General features: G+C 41.5%; 1 protein-coding gene across 1 annotated transcript; it reads right to left on the bottom strand.

The window, feature by feature from the left end:
- Positions 1 to 9,049: 9,049 nt before the first annotated feature.
- On the bottom strand, positions 9,050 to 20,565 carry LOC127642223 (solute carrier family 2, facilitated glucose transporter member 11-like). Its single transcript, XM_052124890.1, has 7 exons — positions 20,379 to 20,565; positions 14,532 to 14,630; positions 13,035 to 13,195; positions 12,790 to 12,914; positions 12,513 to 12,642; positions 12,237 to 12,385; positions 9,050 to 9,276 (listed from the first exon to the last, which is right to left on the bottom strand). Exons 1-7 carry the CDS (start codon positions 20,454 to 20,456, stop codon positions 9,050 to 9,052), a joined length of 969 nt encoding a protein of 322 aa, XP_051980850.1. The 5' UTR covers positions 20,457 to 20,565.
- Positions 20,566 to 25,336: the final 4,771 nt, after the last annotated feature.

Here is a 25,336-nt window from a genome sequence, read left to right as displayed (position 1 = left end):
CCCTTCTGTCGCTCTCTCCACGTTGTGTCGGAGCGACACTAGGAGTCTCTCTTGGCGCCGATATCCACCTCTGATCTTATTGAAAAGGGCCAATGGGAGTTGGCAGTCAGTATTTGCATACCCGCCCCGGACATACGGGTATTTAAGCGGGGCAAATCACGGGAGTTCATTCAGAAAATTTCTTCGAGCCGATGGTCTGTCTGCAGCTTGACTGCGAGTTACACACCACTAGCGTTCCTGTTTCCTCTGGCGATCTGCATGCTGTTGGATCTTGGCGGCGCACAACAGCGGCTTTCTCCTTCTCTTTGCACGGCGTGCATTGTTGCCCCTGAGCTGCCGACAGCGCGAACACACACACACACACTGTGTATATTAAAAGAGTTTTTACTAAAAGAGTAATTTTCTCTAAAAGAGCAAACACAGCGCGTTGAGCGTCCTTTTAAGGGCGCGTCTTTTCAAGATGCCTTTCCGCCCTGTGTGCGTTCCTGGATCGCGGTAGAGTGCTCTCTGCTTCAGGCGGCCACAGACGCTGTCTCGTGTGTTTGGGCCGCGATCACACCGAGGCGGCGTTTGTGGATGGTTCATGTTCTCACTGCGAGAACATGACCATGACCACGTTAGCGGTCGCGACTTGCTTTCAACAGAAAGCAAGCCACCCCAGCTGCACCCGCATTGCTCCTTCTTCCCACGGGATTAAGGGCGGTGCGGTTGGCGCTGGAGGCGATTTGAGGCGGCAGCGGGTGCAGTTTCGCCGGGTAGCCCCGCGAACCTCCCGTTCCCGACACGCTTCGCTGGTCTCCGTCCACGCTTCGTGGCGATAGCGGCTTCGCCTCCGCGGCCTGGCTGTCTATCCTCCGAGTTCGAAGCAGACGAGCTCGCCGCTGCATCGGAGAGTCGCGGTGTCTGATGCCGAGGACTCCCTGGACTGCCGCCTCGGGCCAGCAGGCCCAGGCTGAGCCGGCAGCTCAGATGACCGACATGCTTGCCGGGCGCCGTGGCGTGGGGTTGGATTGGAACCCTCCATCCTCCCCACAGCCCTCACGGTTGGATGATTGGTTCCTGGGGCAGCGGCGCGTTCGCGGCCTCGCATCCCCGGTTCCTTTCTTCCGGAAGTGCATGATGAGCTGGCGTCTACGTGGAGAGCCCGCTCTCCGCTTCGTCTAGGTGCCACCCGCTCCACTCTCTCCACCCTCGGCGGCGGAGAGCGCCACGAGTGCGACGCGATTCCCCAGGTTGATAGGGCAGTTGCGCACCATCTATGCCCCGGTAGCCCTACCTCCTGGCGGGGTCGCCCGTACTCCCGTCCAAGCCCTGTAGGACAACATCCTCGCTAACGCGAAGGCCTACACTACGGCTGGACGCGCTGCCTCCGCCCTGCATGCGATGGCCCTCCTGCAAGTCCACCAGGCCAAAGCACTCAGAAACATGCACGGGGTGGACCTGATCCTGATGTGCTGCAGGAACTGCGCTCAGCGACCGACCTCGCCCTGAGAGCGGCCGAAGGCCACAGCGCAGGCACTTCGGACAGACGATGGCCACCCTAGTGGTCCAGGAGCGCCATCTTTGGCTCAACCTGGTCGAGATGCGTGAGGCTGACAAGAACCGCTTCCTGGACGCACCTGTCTCCCAGATTGGCCTTTTCGGTGACACCGTCGAGGACTTCGCCCAACAGTTCTCCGCGGTGAAGAAGCAGACGGAGGCCATTTCGCACATCATGCCCCGCCGCAGACCTGCCGCTCACGGGCCCTGCCCGTCTGCCCGCCGAGGGCGTCCCCTGCGAGGAAACCAGCTCCTGCTCCGCCTCAACCCGGGCCCAGCTCTCAGCCCCAGCGTCGAAGCACTCCGCAGGCGGCGCGCGCCCCTGTCTCACGAACCCCCTCCAGGACCGGAAGGCTCCCAAGCGTTCCTGAGACAGTCGACCCAGAGCCGAAGACGTTAGCTCGGAGGTGGTAAGACCGCTCCGTCCCCGGTGGAGGGCGGGTGGAGAATCCTTTGTTTTTTCATTTGCCACACCCCTGGCGGGGGCTGTGGTACCCACATTCTCAATAAAAGAGCTATTTCCTTTGCCTCTGGGTCACCTGGCCCGCAAATGCCGTTTTCACGACAATGTGCTTTCAGATCACAACAGTCCGGTACACGGACGCGGCGATCCCGCCTTCCGCCTGCCCACAACTGTCCCCGGCCGGCCGGTTCAGATGAGTCCAGAGGGCGCCAGCATCAGAACCTCCTCCTCAGTCACGAACCCGCCCCTGCCGGGTGCGCTGGAGCAAGGTAAGTGCTTTGAGTCTATTCTCAGCACCTCAGCCTCAGGCCGCAACGAAGCCGCCCGGCGCTGCATTACCTGTTCCGCCCGCTCGCGAGGCCCGCCCGGTACGTCCAAAATACTTCGTCCCTTTGGTGCCCCTAAGCGCCAGAGCTGGGAAGCGTGGCTTTCGCTTCCCAACGCGTCACGCTGGCTGCACCGGACCATTCGACTTCGGTTACGCCAATTCAGTTTGCCCGGCTCCGCCCCCTTCAGGAGCGTCCGGCTCTTCCGCGAGTACACGGCGAGCACGCCAGTTCCCTGCGCCGCGAAATCGCGACCCTCTTAGCCAAGAGCGCGGTAGAGCCCGTCCCTCCAACCGAAATGAGGAAGGGTTTCTACAGCCCTTACTTCATTGTACCCAAAAAGCGGTGGCTTACGACCAATCCTGGACTTGCGAGTTTTCAATCGGGCCTTGTTAAAACTCCCGTTCAAAATGCTTACGCAGAGAAATATTCTGGCTGGCGTTCAGCATCTAGATTGGTTCGCAGCGGTGGACCTGAAGGGCGCGTACTTCCGCGTCTCAATTCTGCCACGACACCGACCCTTCCTACGGTTCGCGTTCGACGGCCAGGCGTTTCAGTACAAAGTCCTCCCCTTCGGCCTGTCTCTGTCCCTCGCGTCTTCCACGAAAGTCGCAGAGGCGCCCTTGCCCGCTACGAGTAGCCGGCATCCGCATTCTCAACTACCTCGACGACTGGCTCATCCTAGCACACTCTCGAGAGTTACTATGCACACACAGAGACCAGGTGCTCCGGCACCTCAGCCGCTGGGGCTTCAGGTCAACTGGGAAAAGAGCAAGCTCACTCCGGTTCAGAGCATCTCTTTTCTCGGGTTGGAGTTAGACTCAGTCTCAATGACAGCACGTCTCACGGCGAGCGTGCTCAGTCGGTGCTGGACTGCCTCGCTTCCTTCAAGCCAGGCGCAGTGGTCCCTCTAAAACTTTTCCAGAGGCTCCTGGGGCATATAGGCGTCCTCCATGGCGGTCGCGCCGCTGGGGTTGATGCATATGAGACCACTCCAGCACTGGCTCCAGACTTCGAGTCCCGAGACAAGCATGGCACCACGGCACGCATCGGGTAAGGATCACCCCGCCTGCCTCAAAACACTCCGACCCTGGACAGACCTCTGCTTTTTACGGGCAGGAGTGCCCCTGCAGCAGGTGTCCCGACGCGTCCTGGTCACAACCGGCGACTCCCGGTCCGGGTGGGGTGCCGTGTGCAGCGGAGCACGCAGCAGCGGGCCGTTGGAAAGGGGCCCGCTGCGTTGGCACATCAATTGCCTGGAGTTGCTGACCGTCCTCCTTGCTCTCAGGAAGTTCCTCCCGTTAGTTCGGGACAAACATGTCCTCGTGAGATCGGACAGCACCACGGTGGTGGCGTACATAAATCGCCAAGGCGTGACGCTCCGCCACATGTCACAACTTCGCCCGCCGTCTCCTCCTATGGAGCCAGCAGCGACTCAAGTACGCTGCGTGCCACTCACATCCCGGCAAGCTCAGCGTCGTAGCGGACGCGCTATCACGACAACGCCTGCCCGGCGGCGAGTGGAGGCTTCACCCCCAGTCGGTCCAGCTGATCTGGGAACGGTTTGGCAAGGCCCAGGTAGACCTGTTAGCGCCCAGGAAACCTCCCACTGCCCGCTCTGGTACGCCCTAACAGAGGCTCCCCTCGGGACAGGCAGCTGGCACACAGCTGGCCCCGGGGCTGCGCAAGTACGCATTTCCCCAGTGAGCCTTCTTGCACCGGTGCTGTGCAAGGTCAGGGAGGAGCGAGGAGCAAGTCACGTTGGTGGCCCCCTACTGGCCCACTCGGACTTGGTTCTCGGAACTCAGGCTCCTCGCGACAGCTCCTCCCTGGCGAATTCCCCTGAGAAAGGACCTCCTCTCTCAGGGGCCGGGGCACGCTCTGGCACCCGCGCCCAGACCTCTGGAACCTCCACGTCTGGTCCCTGGGCCGGACGCGGAAGAGCTAGCCGGCTTACCGGCGACCGTTGTGAATACCATCAACCAAGCCAGAGCCCCCTCTACCAGGCACCTTTACGCCCTAAAGTGGCGCTTGTTCGCAGATTGGTGTTCTTCCCGAACGGAAGACCCGCAGAGGTGCGCTATCAAGTCTGTGCTCCTATTCCTACAGGAGAGGCTGGACAGGAGGCTGTCCCCGTCCACCCCTCAAGGTGTATGTTGCTGCCATTGCCGCCCACCACGATCCTGTAGGCGGCAAGTCTTTGGGCAAGCACGACCTGATCCTCAGGTTCCTGAAAGGCGCCGGAGGTTAAATCCCTCCCGGCCAGGCCTAGTTCCCTCCTGGGATCTCTCGGTAGTCTTGGCAGGACTCCGGAGACCCCCTTCGAGCCGCTTGAATCAACTGGACTCAGGGCCCTCTCTCTTAAGACGGCCCTGCTGATCGCTTGCCGCCTCTATCAAGAGGGTCGGGGACCTGCAAGCGTTCTCTGTCAGCGACACTTGCCTGGAGTTCGGTCCGGCAGATACGTCTGTGATCCTAAGACCGCGACCGGGCTATGTGCCCAAGGTTCCTACCACACCATTCGAGATCAGGTAGTGAACCTGCAAGCGCTGCCCGGGAGGAGGCAGACCCAGCCCTTTCGTTGCTGTGTCCAGTCGCGCCCTGCGCATTTACCTGGACCGCACACAGAGCACCAGGCGCTCTGAGCAGCTCTTTGTCTGCTTTGGGGGCGGCAGAAAGGGAATGCCGTCTCCAAGCAGAGGCTCGCCCACTGGGTTGTCGATGCCATCACACTGGCTTATCACACCCAGGCCGTGCCCCTACCCTTACGGGTCCGAGCTCACTCAACAAGGGGTGTTGCATCCTCGTGGGCACTGGCCAAGGGCACCTCCCTAGCAGACATCTGTAGAGCCGCGGGTTGGGCAACACCCAACACCTTCGCGAGGTTCTACAACCTCCGCGTTGAGTCGGTTAGCGCCTCGTGTTTTCTCAGGTCCGAGCCCGTGAGAACTCGGTAACACGTAGACCGACCGGCCGGGTGGATCGCTTGCGCTCAGCGCCTTTTCCTGACGTCAAGGTTAAGTAGTGCGCCTTTTCCCAGGGCGCCCCACTCGAGTCGGGACCCTGGTCGATTCCTCCCCAGCCCTCGGGTCCAGCGGTTCAGCGGAGGAACTCGCCGACCCAAGCCACTCGCGGGTACCCTGATGGCTACCCTGTACTGGTATAGGTGCTCCACAGGTAAAATAGAAGGCCTCCTGCCGGACGCCCCTGTGTGTATTTCCACGGTTCTGTCCCCTTACGAGCGGACCCCGTGTCTCCCTTAGGCAGTTACAGCTGCCCTGGTCGCCGTGCTGTAGCAACTCCCCCTCCGAGGCTGGGATCTACCACCGCACCTTACTTTCCACACGAGCCCTAAGACGGCCGTGTGACGTGTCTACCACTTTTCCTCCCCAAGAAAAAGGGCAGGTGTGGTCTCCGCGAGGGTCTGGGTAAGACCCCCTTCCCTATATGCGTGTAAGGGCCCCGGCCGTGATTGCTCTATGCGAGAAACATAGAGAGAAAAGAGGCCCAGCCAGGCTGGCCCGTTCCCATGTTGGCAAACATCGCCTTGTTCCCCTCCCAGGGTAACTAGAAGGATCCCGATGTTCGTATGGGGCATTGGGGAAGGGTACGTGCAGCCGGGTACAGACGATGCGTGGCACTGGATGAATCCCTGCCCGCCTCTGTATCGGCAGTTCACGCATCACGGTTCAGCACATGGCAAGATTGGAATGGGTCTCCTAGTGTCGCTTCTCCGACACAACGTGGAGAGAGCGACAGAAGGGGAACGCTTGGTTACGTATGTAACCTCCGTTCCTCGAGGGAGGGAACGACACGTTGTGTCTTTCCTCCGCCATGTCACTGAACCGAGCCACTGTTGTGGCCGGACCATTTCCGGCTCCTCAGAAAAATCCTGAATGAACTCCCGTATTTGCCCCGCTTAAATACCCGTATGTCCGGGGGCGGGGTATGCAAATACTGACTGCCAACTCCCATTGGCCCTTTTCAATAAGATCAGAGGTGGATATCGGCGCTCAAGAGAGACCCCTAGTGTCGCTTCTCCGACACAACGTGTCGTTCCCTCCCTCGGGGAACGGAGGTTACATACGTAACCAAACGATATTATTACAGTGTTTATTTATCTTACTTAATGTTAGTTAATAAAAATACAATAGTTAACTGTTAATTGTTAGTTTATAGTGCATTGTTAACATAAACAACTTTTAATCTAAAAAAAAATATTACTATATGTTTAAATTAAAGGAATATTCCAGGTTCAATACAAGTTACGCTTTTTAACGTTAAAATACTTACTTCTTCAAAAGTATAGCCACAAGACAAACTATATGCAGGTAAACATGATTTTAATGTGATAAAATCGCTTACTAACCTATTCTGTGCAAAGTTATAGCCAATTTGACTCTTCGTTGCCATGACAATGTGATGTCAACAATGCTAAAACCCTCAAATTATTGTCAAATTAGGATTTAAACCACTTTACAGCTCAAATAATGCACAAGTTTTAACAAAAGAATTAATGCAAGTGTTTTTATAAAATTCTAAGCTTAAAATTTCGGCTTTTAAACAATCAAAAAAATCGCCCACATTCACTTCCATTGTAAGTGCATCACTGTAACCTCCATTTTTGCTTTTTTTAAAGAAAAGGAGGAACGACTCCTATTTTATTTTCATGGTACAAATGCTATCGGTTGAGCTTAACTTGTATTGAACCCGGAATATTCCTTTAACATTATGCAAGATTAATAAATGCTCTAAAAATATTGTTAATTGTTAGTTCACGTTAACTAATGTTGTTAACTAATGTTAACAGATGTAGTCTTATTTTAAAGTGTTACCCTTTACAGTAAGGTTCCATTAGTTAACATAAGTTAACAACATTAGTTAAAGTGAACTAACAATGAACAAACCTTTTACAGCATTTATTAATCTTAGTTAATGTTAATTTCAAAATGCACTAATACATAAAAAGTTGTATTGGTTAGCATTAGTTAATGCACTATGAACTAACATGATTTGAATTGTATTAACCAACACTAACAATGATTAATAAATGCAGATAAAAAATAGCATTCTTAATGCATTAACTAATGTTAACAAATGGAACCTTATTGTACCTTATTGAACCTTCTAATGTGTTACTGGAATCTTGTTATCTGTGCTGTGCCGTTCGTATAGTGTATTCATAAATGTAGCTTAAGGGATTGCCATTTTTTATGCATTTTTTAACATGTCACAAGACCTTCCAGAAAAAAAGCATGTGTGCTCATAAGTATTTGGGCAAAATCACTTTTTAATGCCCTTACTAGTAAACATCATGGTGATATTCACACAGAAACAATGCTAAAATCTGAAGAAGCACCAATCTATCTGAAGAAGATTCCATATTTTTCACTTTACAATCATTTACACAAAAAAGATTAGAGCCCAGTTTGGTACAAGCCATGAACACGTGCAATTATGTAGGGAGTTTAATTATTGTTTTCATTTGTCAATTAAATAAGGGATACAGTGTAAAAAAATAAAAATAAAAATACAATTAAGAAAAATAAATAAACTGTTAGAAACCCAGAAAACTGTTTTTAATCAAGTATAAAACATCATTTCTGATTATGACCGATTAAAATTGACTAAATTAGATAGCATTAACACAATTCATTTTTAATCGTTGGATCAAGCAGAAATATGTAGATCCTTAATGGTAAAATGTTAAGGTTACTCCTCTTTTTACAGTGTAGTTTGCACAAAAAATAAAAGTTCTGTCATCATTTACTCAACCTCATGTTGTTCCAACCCTGTATTAAATTCTTTCTTCTGTGGAATACAAAAGGAGATGTTAGATAGAATGTTCAGTCTCAGTCACCATTCACACTCATTGTGTGAAGAAAATGCAATGAAAGTGAATGGTGACAGAGGCTAACATTCCACCTAAGATCTCCTTTTGTGTTCCAGTAGTGTAAACAGGGTTGGGGAGTAACGAAATACATGCAACAGGAATAAGAGATTACTTTGCATTTTATTGTCACTTGTTTCGTTACATTTTTAGTGCTTTCAGATGGAAAACATTTATCCAGTGCATTTGAACAGCGGTGAAACACTTTCTTATGATGTGTCACATTCATACGAGCAGACAGAGAAGTAAGTTTGAAGTAAGTTTGGAGCTTAATATAAATAAACCTTGTGTAAATTGTCAGCTTTATGCTAAGCTAAAATGCTATTTCTAGCCATTTTACATGCACATGTTACCAGACACGATCATATTTTTGTACGAGAAAATTCAGTTGGATCATAATTTCTTTTTTCTAGTAAGACCTTTGATATTAGGGCAAAAATCATATTCTTGATAATAATTTTTGTATTGTTGTCCTGTAAAAATATCTAAAAATCCTTAAAACGATATCAATTTGTTTTATCTTGTTTTAGAAACAAGATATTTGGGTTTTTCAGAGAATGTATTTTTAACATGTGTATTTTGTCTTACTGTACTGACAGAGTTTTTATAGTCAAAACAAGTGAAAAAATCTACCAGTGCTGAAGAAGTAATCCAAAGTATTTAGATTACATTACTGACCTTGAGTAATCTAATGAAATACGTTGTATGTATTCTGTAATCTGTAGTGGAATACATTTCAAAAGTAACCCTCCCAACCCTGAGTGTAAATGATGACAGAATTTTCATTTTTGGGTGAACTATTCCTTTTTTCGACTGATACATCCATCTTAATTATGCTGTTACAATGTTGAATATGAGTGTGATACGCACTGCATTGATGCCGTTGAGTTGCTGGGACATGTTGAGCAGAATGATGGTGAGTAGCTGCCAGCGAAGACTTCGGTCAGTGAAAAGCTCCCAGGGCTTCTTGGGTTTAATCCCGATCGCACTGACCCTCTCTCTCTCCATGTCCTGCCTTTCTCCATGGTAGTTATCCATGCCTTGGAGCCAGATTAGAGCTGGGAGAGGGTTGAAAAAGGGCATAACATTCCTTTGCTCACAAGATTCTCTTTTCTTTGCTTCTTCTGCTCGTTACGCTTCAGTAGATTCGTTTTAGCCCCCCATTGAGTGCTCACATCAAGACATCAGCTCAAGCGTGATCATTTCAATGAGATTTTACACTTCAGACTTTAAACGTTTGGATTTGTGATTATTCACAGCTAAGATGAGATAGTTCTTGACTAGGAAATCATCTTTCCTTCGCTGGAATCATGAGTTTAAATGTGACTCATGACCTTTCTGCTGAAAAATATCGAATAAAAATTCACAGCTGAAACAGCTAGAAATGTAGGAAACAGAGTTTATGCTTATATTTGAGGAAATGGAAAGTTTCCATTCCTTATACAGTATATTGTTTTCAGTAATTAAAAAGAAAAGTAATTTCCTTGTCTAAAATCACATATGCTGGTTAAACGGTTTGTTTAACTGACTTTTGATATGATTCATATTGATTCAATGTTTAAGGGTGATTTTTCAACAAAACAACATATTTCAACATTTGTCTTTTTCTTATATTAAGTTCTCATTAAAACTGAATTACCAGACCCTCATCATTTGTTTTTTGTACTTCTCAAATGCCTTTTATGTATAGCTGTTGTTGTCAGATGGGCCTATCCCAGACCCAGACTTTCAATATTAAACTATGGAAATCCATTATAAAAATACTAATTTTTGCATGTTCAAATCTATGACAATGTAAACAAAGAGTTAATCATAAACAATTTCATTTATAGTGTTACAATTATTTATATATATATATATAAATTATATATATATATATATATATATATATATATATATATATATATACACAACACTTAGTTCTGGTCCTCGAATCTGATTGGACAAGAGATTTTCCATGAGCACTGATAGTCCCACACCATCAGCACTCGGACGCTTCACTGTGTGTATCACTCCGCTTGTGTTCGTGCCGTTCTAAACTAAAGTGTAAGAGTAGTGCATATGTGTTAAGAGTTACTGTCTCTTACATGTATTTTATATTTAATTTTTTTACATTACATATGTTAGCCAGCAGGTGGTGGCAAAAGATAATTTTTGTGTGTAATATGAGCCAGTTGGTGACGTGAAGTGAATCTGTCAGTCATTGTTTACAAACAACCGCACTCCGTGATCGCTCGTATTACTACTACACGACTACAGCTAGGAAATTACTTTAAATAGCTTTAAACAAACAACTTCAGCATTAAGGCTCATCACAGCTGAGAGACACAACAGACAGGTTAGTTATACAAATCATTACTTACCTCTTACTGGAGTTTCCACATTGGAGAAAAAGTACTGTTCAAAATGGCAGAGGACATTGCGGTTTCTATAGTGAAAGACTCTTGCGCACCATCTACCGCGAAATAGGGAGAAATACCCCTGCTTGGACAGCTATTTTTAAACTGAGTAAGCTGATCTTCAGAAAGCTGACAGCATCTCTGCTTGGGTGTGGCAACAAGGGATCACACACGCTCTGTCTCTCTCTCTCTCTCTCTTTCTCTTACTAACACACACACACGCATCCATCCTTGTTTATCCAATAACTTAACAGAAACAGCACAAGCCGTGATACTATTTCTGAAGTGACATTTTTGAATTACTAACGAAGGTTTGGATGCATCATTTGTTTTGAACCAGCAACTGCAGATTCTGATCCGCCGCGTAATAAAGTAGTTCCATGCACAAATGCGTTTTTATGACCGTACTCAGTTTTTCCTCATTTTTTAAAATGTAACTGTTCATTGAACTGTTGTATATAAGCAATATCACACTCGCAATCATGCGATATGTCTCTAAATCAGCACTGCTATGATTAATTTTTAAATATTTTGAATTACCTTTATATATATTGATTTACCTACATATATATATACTGTATATATTACATATATTATATATATTGAATTACCTATGGCACTCGGCCTGCAGCCGAATCACAGCAGTGCTGATGTAGGGCCATTTCGCACGATTGCGAGTGTGATATTGCTTAAATATATATATACATATGTCCCACAGTTATGGGGTCATTTCCACCACACCAAACAATTTTGCCCCTAATAAAGTAAAAAAAAAAAAAAGTCAAAATATTATTCAATTGTGTGTATTTAGGATACATAAAATGCTAGCTATTAGCCTTAGCAAGACAAAGGATTTGGCCATATTATTTAAAACGTTTTACAAATAAAAAGAATTTCTACCTCTTTCAGAATTTGGGATGTGCTGGAAATTAAACTGTGTTGGGAATATTCATGACTTTCAGAAAAAATAACAAAAATGACAACCTCCTCTGTTGGACATTGGTTGTAGACTCATTTAAAAAAACGATAAAGTATGCTAACAATGTTTTAACTAGCCTTTACTTTCTAGAAAAGTACTATAAGTGGAAGAAACACCCATATATGCATTTATTTTTGTGCATTTAAAGAGATAGTTAACCCAAATGGAAATGTTAGCCTCAGTCACCATTCACTTTCATTGTATGAATTAAAGATGCTGAAAATGAATGCTGACCGACTAACATCTGTTGAGCTCCACGGAAGAAAGAAGCTCAAGTATAAGACCTTTCTGAATTGTTTAACATTCAATCATAACATAATCCATATACTTCCATTAGTGTTATTTCATAGTTTTGATGACTTTACTATTATTAAAGAAAATTGGAAAATACTACAAATAAAGAACGTGTTCAAACTTGATTTGAATAAGAAGGAAAAAAATGTTATATCTGACATCAATTAATTTATCTAGTTCATTTAAGCATGCCTTTAAATTGCCACATCAACAAGGAAAATGTCCCTGTTACACCCATAAGTGATATCAACCCACATACTATTAGCATTATAATAACTTCTTCATTCAACCCATATCTTTTTGCAATTGCTCAGCTCAGTTATTAAACAAAAGTAGCATCCTGTACCCTTTTTGCAGGCAAGGTCATCTCCACGGTCGATGAGCAGGTAGCGAGGGCTCTCTGGGAACCAGGGCAGAATCAACAGCTGCAGTATGGCTGGAATACAGGTGGTGGACAAGAGGATGGGCCACAACTCCTCCCTACCTAATAACTCCCTGACATACACACATGTACATTAGTTTCACTATATTAGCTCTGCTTTAACACTTTAGAATAAAAACATCAGAAGACACATGTTTGTCAATCAAAGATTGATGATACTGTGTAATTGTCTTTACTAACTTGAGGCCAATCACTTGTCCTGTTAGAATCCCACCAGTGATAAAAATGGAAGTTCCCATCGCCATGGCGCCACGCAGAGCTCTGGGTGCGATCTCACCAAGATACAGAGGCTGCACACAGATGCCGATACCTGTCGGTCAAACAAGTCCAGTAAGACACCTATGGGATCACTAAACACAATCTGCATAATATTTTGCGGCTTATTTTAATTCAGGAGCTTTCTCTCACTGATTTGATTAACATTCCTTGATTGAATGTGGTGTTAAACATGACCTACCTGCATTTAGTCCTGTGAGAAAGCGCCCAATGATTAGCAGCTCAAAAGTGTTAGTAGGATAACTCAACCCCATGAATAAAGCAGCCAGCAGAGCAAAAGTGTTGTTGAATAATAGCGTCCCTTTCCTGAAATATAAATAACTCTAATAAATATATGTAAAACCTGTAATATATACTGTATATATATATATATGGTAAAAATGTATATCAGTAAAATGTGAGGCATTTCATGCGATAGAAATTCACCTTCCAAATCTAATGGCAAGAGTTCCTCCCACGGAGGCTCCCACAAGTCCACCGAGAGTGAATATGGACACTATTGTGGACCAGAGGAAAGTGAGCACCTGTGATGAGATTTCAGTATTGTACCGCTCCATCCATGTCTGATTAATGAAGCTCTGCACAGCCTGATAGAAAGGACAGAAATATAGGCCATGAATGAATCTAAATGATTAGTAAAAGCAAAATGATAGCATAAATGACTCAACCAATGACATGGGTTTTGGGCTAGACTGTTTGTCAAAGCAATGAAAGTCAGGTGGAGAAATCGGGAGAGCTGCTGGAAAGCAATTATTATTTTAGCAATTGTTTATGATGATGCTAGTGACATACACTCACCTAGAACTTTATTAGGAACACCTGTACACCTACTTATTCATTTGATTATCTAATGTGGCAGCAATGCACTGCATAAAATCATGCAAATATGGGTCAGGAGCTTCAGTTAATGTTCACATCAACCATCACAATAGGGAAAATTGGTGGCATGATTGTTGGTGCCAGACAGGCTGGTTTGACTGGTATAACTGCTGATCTCCTTGGATTTTCATGCACAACAGACACTATAGTCTCTAGAGTTTACTCAGAATGGTGCCAAAAACAAAAAACATACAGTCAGTGGCAGTTCTGTGGACAGAAACACACTGTTGATGAAAAAGGTCAACAGAGAATGGCCAGACAGGTTTGAGCTGACAGAAAGGCTACAGTAACTCAGATAACCACTCTGTACATTTGTAGTGTGCAGAATAGCATCTAAGAATGCAAACACATCGAACCTTGAGGTGAATGGGCTACGACAGCAGAAGACCATATTGGGAACTATTTTTAGGACCATACTGTTCCTAATAAAGTTCTAGGTGAGTGTATATTACACAGTTTAAACTTAACATGGATTGAAAAGTAACATGGGTAGTAAATATAACAAGACAAGGACAGCATTGTACTTGGTGCACTAGATTCGTTTTCAATCCAGGTGGACATAAATATTTTCCATGATTCTGCTGACAAAATGACTATAGCATGTATATGCATGTGTGAGTTTAGGTTAGTTTTTAGAACCAAACTTCATGACATGACATATGAACTGCTGATTTATGTGACTTTTAGTCTGATGGGCTATTGCAATATAAATGTTACACCACACACACATACTGAACTCCACTTCACATGACATTATAATGTACATTAGATGTACAAATGTATTCCAAATGCATATTGCACAAAGTCTGGACTGAATGTAAACAGAATAATCAGAATTTCTGACATGTAGTTTAAATGGTTGAGCATGGTGCTAGCAACGCCAAGATCATGGGTTTGATTCCAAGGGAACACACAAACTGATAAAATGTATACATTGAATGCATTATAAGTTGCTTTGGATAAAAGCATCTGCTAAATGCATAAATCTGAATGGAAGAATTCAGGTCAAGACTGGTTAATGTACAAACTGACCCACTTTCTTACCTTGGTAGGTGCATTAATGATAGATATATTGTAGCCATACTGGAACGTTCCCCCAATGCATGCTGCCCATACAGCCAGAAGAAGAGATTTACTTGGAACCTGTAGATAAGATGGGACAAAATCATGTTCAAAAGATGAGTGATTTTGTCTCAAAGCTAGCTAACTCATATAAACTTGTTCAGTGAAGAGTAGAGTAGAGTAGAATGGAATAAAGAACAACTGAGTAGAATAATGTAAAACAGACTAAAGAAGATAAGTATAATGTAAAACTGAGAAGAGTGGAATAAAGAGTAGAGTAGCCTACAGGAGAAGAAAGAAATGTATATTAAAGTGTAGAGTAGAGTAATGTGTTACAGAGTAATTAAAAACACAGTAGAGTAGATAAGAGTAGAGTAAATAGTAATTTTGAGTAAAGAGTAAAGTACTTTAAAGTAGAGGATATCAATGTAAAACAGTGTAAAGCGCAGTAGAGTAAAAAGTAATGTAGTGTAAACAGGGTTGGGGAGTAACGAAATACATGTAAAGGGAATATGTATTTAAAATACAAAATATAAGAAACTGTATTCCACTACAGTTACAATTTAAATAATTGGTATTTAGAATACAGTTACATTCAAAAAGTATTTTGATTACTGAAGAGATTACTTTGCATTTTATTGTCATTTGTTTCATTTAATATTTACTTTCAGATGAAAACATTTATCCATATAAATGATGTGATCCAAATTGTGTTTGAACAGCGGTGAAACACTTTCTTATGATGTGTTACATTCATACGAGCAGACAGAGAAGTAAGTTTGGAGCAGAAGAAATATAAATAATCCTTGTGTAAATTGTCAGATTTATGCTAAGCTAAAATGCTATTTCTAGCCATTTTACATGCACATGTTACCAGACACGATCATATTTATTTATCAAGAAAATTCAGGTTGGATCATAATTTCTTTTTTTCTAGTAAGATATTAGGGCAAGAATTGTATTTTTGATAATCATTTTTGTATTGTTTTCCTGTAAAAATATAAAAAAAATCCTTAAAACAAGATACATTTTATTTATTTTGTTTTAGAAACAACACTGCATAAGATATTTCGGTGTTTCAGAGAATGTATTTTTAACATGTGTATTTTGTCTCACTGTACTGGCAGAGTTTTTATAGTCAAAACAAGTGAAAAAATCTACCAGTGCTGAAGAAGTAATCCAAAGTATTTAGATTACATTACTGGCCTTGAGTAATCTAACGGAATACGTTACAATTGACATTTTACAGCATGTATTCTGTAATCTGTAATGGAATACATTTCAAAAGTAAACCTCCCAACCCTGAGTGTAGACTAATCCCTGATTGCACATGTACATCACCCAGACTTCTATTTGACGTGTTTACATCTGAAAAACATATTTTTAGGTTTGCTAATCTGCGATATATGTCTCGGATGTCAATAAAACCTTCAGCAGATGTCTTTGAGCTGTTTATGTTTTAGAATGTTTGTAAATCTGATCTTTTTAAGATGTTTAGCAGATGATACTTAGAATGTGATGCTTTCCAGGTGACAAAATCTATAACAAACATCTAGGAGATGTACGTGTGCTATCTGGGATGTAAAGTAGAGTAAAGTAAAGTGGAGTAGAGTAATTTAGAATGGAGCAAAGAAGAGTAAAGGTGTTTCTACATGGTATGCGGTCACCGCGTGTTCCCAATTCATTTGCAATGAGAGAGAAGGCGCGCTGCATTCCAAGCTCGTTCACGAGTATGAGGTGCCTATGAGGTGCCCCTAGGGACATTATTCAGAATTACCATGCACATACATGTACTTTTCCTCTCACATACACATATGAAACCAAATTCATTCACATACTATAGTGAAATGCTCACACACATACAAGTGAAATGCTTTTACAAACACAACTGAAACGCTCTCATACATACAACTGAAAATATTACGCTCACACACACAACTGAAATGCTCACACACACACACAACTGAAATGCTCTCACACACACAACTGAAATGCTGTCACACACACAACTGAAATGCTCACACACACACAACTGAAATGCTCTCACACACACAACTGAAATGCTCACACACACACACAACTGAAATGCTCTCACACACACAACTGAAATGCTCTCACACACACAACTGAAATGCTCACACACACACACAACTGAAATGCTCACACACACGCAACTGAAACGCACTCACACACACAACTGAAACGCGCTCTCACACACACAAGTGAAATGCTCTCATACATACAACTAAAATGATTACACTCTCACACACACAACTGAAAAGCATTTCAGTATGTTGTATGAAAGCATTTCAGTTGTGTGTGTGAGAGCATTTCAGTTGTGTGTGTGAAAGCATTTCAGTTGTGTGTGTGTGTGAGCATTTCAGTTGTGTGTGTGAGAGCATTTCAGTTGTGTGTGTGTGAGCATTTCAGTTGTGTGTGTGAGAGCATTTCAGTTGTGTGTGTGTGTGAGCATTTCAGTTGTGTGTGAGAGCATTTCAGTTGTGTGTGTGAGAGCATTTCAGTTGTGTGTGTGAGAGCATTTCAGTTGTGTGTGTGTGTGAGCATTTCAGTTGTGTGTGTGAGAGCATTTCAGTTGTGTGTGTGTGAGCATTTCAGTTGTGTGTGTGAGAGCATTTCAGTTGTGTGTGTGAGAGCATTTCAGTTGTGTGTGTGAGAGCATTTCAGTTGTGTGTGTGTGAGAGCATTTCAGTTGTGTGTGTGTGAGAGCATTTCAGTTGTGTGTGTGAGAGCATTTCAGTTGTGTGTGTGAGAGCATTTCAGTTGTGTGTGTGTGAGAGCATTTCAGTTGTGTGTGTGAGAGCATTTCAGTTGTGTGTGTGTGAGAGCATTTCAGTTGTGTGTGTGAGAGCATTTCAGTTGTGTGTGTGTGAGCATTTCAGTTGTGTGTGTGAGTGAGCATTTCAGTTGTGTGTGTGAGAGCATTTCAGTTGTGTGTGTGTGAGCATTTCAGTTGTGTGTGTGTGTGAGCATTTCAGTTGTGTGTGTGTGAGCATTTCAGTTGTGTGTGTGTGAGCATTTCAGTTGTGTGTGTGTGTGAGCATTTCAGTTGTGTGTGTGTGTGAGCATTTCAGTTGTGTGTGTGAGCGTAATATTTTCAGTTGTATGTATGAGAGCGTTTCAGTTGTGTTTGTAAAAGCATTTCACTTGTATGTGTGTGAGCATTTCACTATAGTATGTGAATGAATTTGGTTTCATATGTGTATGTGAGAGGAAAAGTACATGTATGTGCATGGTAATTCTGAATAATGTCCCTAGGGGCACCTCATAGAAGAATACACTCGCTGTTGCTGAATTTCCTGACCTGTATAACGATTCTTTGATCATTTATAGAGACATACATAGAAAAACAGCCTCATGGAAAGCTGTGAGTGGGCCAGTCGTAGGCCTATATCAGGTGAAAATAGACAATGGATAGCTTATGTTTGGAAGATGGACGACTGTGCGATGTATGCAAACGGGCCATTGACCATCTATTTTTCTCTTTTGCAACAGGAGTCTGAAACATCAACTTTAGATAAACAGAAAATACAATTTCCCGGGCAGTTTATTGGCAGTGTTTTGTGGATTGTTTTATGTTCCTTTGCAGCCCTCCCATTTTAATGATTGATGTGATGTTATTTCTATTATTTTCATTTGGCAATAAAAATATGAAGTAACATGCATTTGGAGACAGAAGGCAAGACCCCATATTTTACATATTGTAAATTATTAAGCTATTTAACCTTGATTTATTATAACTTTACAATATAAAAAATAAAATCGATTGTTACAATATTTATAATTATAACACATTTTATGGAGAAAACATTGCCATTTTATTAATGGGTAATCACTTGGGCTATGTGAAAACTAAGAAGAGTAGAGCAAAGTAACATTGAGTAAAGTACAGTAATGTAAAATAGAGTAGAGAGTAGAGTAAATAGTAGTACAGAGCAGAGTTTTGTAAAATGTACAATAAAGTAATGTAAGGTAGAGAAATGTAACTGAGAAGAGTAATTTAAAACAGTGTGAAGTACAATAGAGTAAAGAAGATTTATGTAAAGCAGAGTGAAGAGTAGAGCTGAGTAAAGTGGAATAATGTAAAATAGAAAAGAGAGTAGAGTACTGTACTATTGAGTAATATCACAGAGTAATGTAAAATAGAGTTAAGTACAGTGTGAAGTAGACTAATGTAAAAAGCATAGAGTAGGATAGAGTGATATTAGAGTAATGTAAAATACAGTAGGGTAGATTGGAGTAGGATAGAGTAAAGATTGGTAATCTAAAAGAGTAAAGCAGAGTAATGTAAAATAGAGTTAAATAAAGAGTAGATGTAATGTAAAGCAGAATAGAGAAAAGTGGAGTAAAAGAATAAAGCAAAGTTAAGTGGAGTAAAATAGAGTATACAATAGTAGAGATGTGTAAATTAAAGTAAAGTATAATTGAGTAGAGTACAGTACTGTAAAATAAAGAAGAGAGTAGAGTACTATACAGCAGAGTAATATCACAGAGTAGAGTCATTTAAAATAGAGTTAAGTAAAGTGTAAAGTAGACTTATGTAAAGCATAGAGTAGAATAGAGTAATGTAAAATAGAGTAGTACAATTTAGAGTAATGTAGAGTAGGATGGAGTAGAGTTTGGTAATGTAAAATAGTAGAGTAAAATAGAGCAATGCAGTAGTAGAATAATGTAAAATAAAGTAATGAAATAAATAATGTAAAATATATGTAAATGTGGAGTAATGTCAAATGGAGTAGAGTTACGTATGTTGTAAAATATAGTAGAGTGGAGTAATGTAAATTAGAGTAAAGTATAGATATGTAAAAAATTGTAAGTTATGTAAAATGGAGTAAAGTATGATAGAGTAATGTAAAAAAGTGTACAGTATACTAATTTAAAAAAAGAGTAGAGTGGAATGTCGTGTAGAGCCATGTATTATAGAGAGAAGCAGAGTAGAGTGAACAGTAGGGTACAGTGGAGTAAAGTAGAGAAAATATTGTTATTATGTCTGTTGCTATGGGGATGTGAGGTTTAAGGTCCACGTTGTCAAGCAGACTACTCTAGATGTGACAAACACCCCATAGAATCCCTCCATTTAGAATTCTGAAGAAACATTCTAAGAGTTCAGAGAAGAACACCTATAATGCATGCTGGGCCAAATTATGCACATACCCCCTTATTATTCATATATATATATATATATATAATAAACTATGGACACTTCCAGTTCAGCAGAGATCAAATGCTGGTGTTACATACAAATTTTGAGCTGCACGCCCTCAGACATCTTTGATCATCATCATATTTGTTACGTTCATCAATGTCTTGTTAAATGTTTGTTTTGTTTTTTATTGTATAGTGTATACTTGCTATTATGTTAAATTACAATTACATGGCATCTTGTTTATTTCTATCTTAATTCTTTGTATTTTTGTTTTGTATATGCTTTGTTATTATTCTCTTTTTTTCTTGTCATTATTTGTTGAGTGTGTTGATGCTTTGGCAAGTTTATATAAACATTTCTATGCCATTAGGAACCGTATTATCGCTGTTAATTGAATACATTTAATATGCATTAAACAGAAAAATGCATTAAATAGTAACAATATAGAAAACTACAACAATGTTATATAAAATGTTTACATTTCAGAATTTCAGTTCTACCGACTTTCATTCTTTAAGGACATTTGCCACAGTATAATATTACAAGAACTTGCACAATGTCCATCACTGTTCTCCTATGACTTGTTGTTGTGTAGCCTATTCCCTGAGATGGTAGCATATTTTTTACCATTATAAAAACAACAATAATCATCATCATTATCTTACCTTTATTTGTCTTTTTGGTTCTTTGAAGTCTTTAAGTAAAGGTTGATATTCCTTAACATCTCCGTTTTCGTTGCCCATTTTTGAAGTTTCTTTAAAGTTTCACTAAATATCCCGAATGTGTCTTTATCATGCATACAGACCTTTTCTGAAATGTGAACTCAACCTCAGCCAGAACTTCTGTCAGAGCTCCAGATAAGGTGAATAACAGATATACCAGCAGAAATACAATAATACTGTTGTTCAAAGCATGAACAGAGGAAACTGCACGAGTTCAGCATCAGTTCAGGATGAAATTTGCTATAGAGTCACACACAGAAGCTCTGCATGGTTATATGGCTAATTGAACAGATGCATGTCTATTGATTTTCTACCCTCAGTGCTGTGGATAATGAATTAAGGGCCCTTGTGCTGTACTGTAAATATTCTAAATAAAGCTCACCTCTCTTCTTAAACTTGTAGAATCCTCTGGTCCATTCATTGTAGGTCCATTCATTTGAAGTAATATATAAAAAAGGTTTTTAGTCCATCATGCTTTCTAGATCTCCCAGCAAAGATTAACTTTGAAGGGGCGGTAGGTCTTTGTGTAGACGTTGGTGTAATCATAAGATTCAACCACAGTAACTTGAAGGAAATACAGTATTCTACATGTAAGATGCTGTATTTATGGTTGGATTGTCCTCCAATTGTTACTTATAATGATGACTAATGAAATGTTTTGATAAATGTTGGCTTATTTGTGAGATGAAACATTTATTCAACAATGTCAACCACTGTGTTGGCGGCCTTTGATCACAAAGAGCACATTGTTGTCGTTTTAGTCAAGTGACCTGTATTGCCCATATAAGCCTCTTTCTTGCTCACAGAGAACTGAATCAGTTTGGCAGTCTCTGACCATTCCAGTATCATCATAGTGGTTTCAGAGTTTACTGTGCATTTAATAATATGACTTATATACAGTACCTTTACTTTGTGAGAAACCATGGAGGTGGACATATATGTATATCTGAACATTTTAACGATCCTTTATTGGGTTTTGCTTGTTGGGATCATTCGGAAGATTTTATTAAAGCCATAATTTGCAATTATGTTAAACAATAAACGTATTAAGAAACCACACCTCCGTCAAGTCCATATTAACTTTTTCTTTTCTCACCAGTTTGGCATGCCTAATTCCCAATGCACTCTTATGTCCTGGTGGTGGCGAAGTGACTCGCCTCAATCCGGGAGGAGGAGAACGACTCTCAGTTACCTCTTCGTCTGAGACCGTCAATCCGTGCATCTTATCATGTGGCTTGTTGAGCGCGTTAATGTGGAGACCTAGTGCGTGTGGAGGCCCACGCTGTTCTCCGCGGCATCCACGTACAACTCACCACGTGCTCCACTGAGAGAGAGAACCACATTATAGCGACCACGAGGATGTTACTCCATGTGACTCTACCCACCCTAGCAACTGCTTGCATTGTATGGACCTACAGAGCTGAGATATTCTTCTAAAAATCATAATTTGTGTTCTGCAGAAGAAAACGTCATACACATCTGGGATAACACAAGGGTGAGAAAATGAGTAGAGAATTTTAATTTTGGGGAAAATTTGTGAAATATTCCTTCGATTTATCGGATGATTAGTAGAGTACATTCTCCAAAGCACTTCAAATTAATTTCACTTGGTGCTGGTGTTGACATATGCCTATTGAAATAATAATAATAATAATAACTAGATAGGTACATTTCCTGAAGAAAATGTGAGTGGTGCTTGCCGTGGCAAAACTCGTCAAATAGCATTTTATAACTGCTGAGATATGTGTTTTTTTACTCGGTTGCTAGGGTAAGCCCATCTGGTTGCTAGGCAGTTACCATAGTGATACTAATGAAGTGTCCTTGCCATCCTGATTGAAATAAGTCAACCCGGAAGTCTCTACGTTTTTCTGATGCAGAGATATGTGATTTGTTACTCGGTTGCTAGGGTAACCCCATCTGGTTGCTAGGCAGTTAACATAGTGATACTTATCAAGTCTCCTTGCCATCCTGATTGAAATAAATCAACCCAGAAGTCTCTCTGATTTTCTGGTGCAGAGATATAGTTACTGCTAAACGGTTGCTAGGGTACTCTGTGTAGTTGCTAGGGAGTGGCTTGGCAGCTGCCAATCATGAATCTCCAAAGGCTGCTTGTCAGTATGAATGATATAAACCAACTCCCATGCCTCTGTGACATTCAGAATGGAAGATATCCCTCTATGGATTTTGGTTGTTAAGGTGCTCGACAATGGTTGCTAGGGAGGGGCTAGGAAGTGTTGAAGTGATGCATGATTGGCTGTTTGCTGTCCCGAGTCAAACGAGACCACCCTTGTGTTTCTATGACACTTCTATCCGGAGATATCCCTTTGATCTTTTTCAATAGAAGTCTATGGGACTTGTTGCTAAGGTGCTCTTAATGGTTGCTAGGGCGTGGCTTGATAGCTTCACAATGATCCAGAGAGACTGATTGGTTGTCTGAGTAAAATGAGCCCACCCCTCGTCTCTATGACACTGTGATCCAGAGCTATGTTCAATACAAATCCCTATGCCTTTTCATTTCATGGGCCGTCCTACACCATTATAAGTCAATTGGGGCATTTTTGGGCAGCTCCTGCCCCCAGGGGTGCAACTTTTACCCCATATTGAGGTATGCTCTTACAGAGCCTGCCAGCCTCTTCAAATGTGGCAAATCACACGCTTTCTACTGAAATCCTCGCTTGGAGCTGTGACGCGTCAAAGTTTGTCTCAATGTTAAGTCTATGGGATTTTTCGGCCGCTTTTTTGCCCCTGGGGCAAATACCGTACCCCGATCGCTTATAAAAGTCATAGCACATGTGTCCTCAATAGGCCGTTCGATTTGACACCTCATTCGTGGGTCTACGCCAAACGGTGCGGGACGAGTTAGGTGCCAAGTTTTGTTAAGAGATATAAAAATAAAAATAAAAATAAAAAGTATAATAAGTATGTGAGATTACAATAGTGATGCTTTGCAAGCACCACTAATAATTATATATATATATATATATATATATATATATATATATATATATATATACGGTTTTATTTAAAAATGGCAACATCAGGTCAAACTGAAATTAGGCAAGGCCTTGTTTATTTAGATAGTATACACAGTGGAAATTCAAAGTGCTTTACATAGTAATAATACAAAGGAAAATGACGATACATAAAAGTCCAATTAAAATGACTGAAGAAATAAATATTTTATTTTAAAAACGTATTGCACAAATATATATTAGAATAATTTTAAACTTAATAAAAAATGTTTGCATATTAATAATACAAAGGAAAATAAGGATAAAGAAATGTCCACTTAAATAACTGAAGAACGAAATATTTTATTTGAAAATGTATTGCACAGATATATGTGCAAATATATCCATTTACTATATAGATTAAGAACAGCACAATAAGACTATATACAGTATTGTGTTTTGAAAACATTTTCAAATGTATTTAAACACCCTATTTATTCTATTTATATTTGTTTTATATGTCTATATTTTCATTCAATTTACTCTCTCTGTATTTTCCTGTATTGCAATCACTGATCTGACCACTTTCTGGTTTTTAAAAATTTGTGGTCTGATATAAATAAATATGTACTCCCTAATAAAGTTAAAGAAACTCACTTTAAAATAATAAACAGATACTATCCTTGTAATGACTTCATTAGTAAATTTAAAGAAGGGTTTTCACCACTATGCAGTTTCTGTAATGAAGAAAATGAAACAATAATACACTTATTTTTTAGTTGTAATTATACTAATTTATTTTGGTCCCAAGTTTCTTGGTTTCTTTTTGAGTTATTTTATAAATTTGTCACAATAACTGAGGTAATGGTCTTGTTTATGGATTGTAACTCTGATTTATTGGAAATGAATAATATAACGAAATTTCTCATTTTATTTGGAAAATATCATATACATAAAGCAAAATGTGTATCCACTGTACCAAATGTTAGACTATTTTCTACTGATTTGAAGATGTTTTATAACTCTCTAACTTCAATACAAAACAACCGCAAAGCTCTAAAGACATCAAAACTGTTGGAAAGGATACTTAATGTATTAGAAAGATGATTGATATGTGAAATAAGATGCAGAATTGTGATTTTTTGTTTTTGTTTTTTTGTTTCACGGATTCAAATGTCTCTGTATTTCCCTTTAACGTTTTCTCAATAAAAAAAAAAAAAAAAAAATCACTGATCTGTATATAGACCAGTGGTATTGAAGCCCCGCTCAGTGTGTTCCCACCTGACCTGAAAGCCCCGCCCCTCTGTATTCCCACGTGACCTCTGTGTGCTTGGCAACGGCGAAAGCGTCGCTCACGCGAAGGAGAAACTGCGCGAGCAGCCGCGGAAGATTTAAATCCATAAGGATCACAATGCGCGATAAACCCTCAGTTCTCGCACTATCTAAAAGTGCCGATATTAATTCAGGCATTCAGAATAACAGTGACATATTAACCAAGATATCCAGCTAAACACCTTTCTGCTGTAAGACTCGGAAAGGTAAGTTTTATTGGTCTCGCGAGGGTTACTCTATTTAATGCTTGCACCAAGGCATAAGGTGTAATCTTGTTTAATTAAACATGCATGGGTTAAAGTCGACCAGCTGCATGTAATGCATGTCATGCAATGGTTGTTTGTTGGTTTGCCATCTGCTGACCAATGTATTTGCAGACCAATGCTTGCAGTTCTCCACACTGCACAGTTATGCAATCAGTCAAGGCATTAATGCTATATTATTTTATAAAAGATGCATTGCAGGAGATATATATTGGTGCCATTGCATGGTTAGTCAAATTGTATTTTTGCATCCTACTTGTTACCTAATGCGATGAGGCTTTAATGCACTTAATAGGATTCAGGTCGTCCAGTCTTCCAATACCTCTCAGAAAAGCAGACTGTGTATAACTGAACC

This window comes from Xyrauchen texanus, unplaced genomic scaffold (assembly GCF_025860055.1).
Source record: "Xyrauchen texanus isolate HMW12.3.18 unplaced genomic scaffold, RBS_HiC_50CHRs HiC_scaffold_524, whole genome shotgun sequence".
In the NCBI taxonomy this organism is placed as follows: domain Eukaryota; kingdom Metazoa; phylum Chordata; class Actinopteri; order Cypriniformes; family Catostomidae; genus Xyrauchen; species Xyrauchen texanus.
This window is presented reverse-complemented; position numbering and strand designations above follow the sequence as displayed.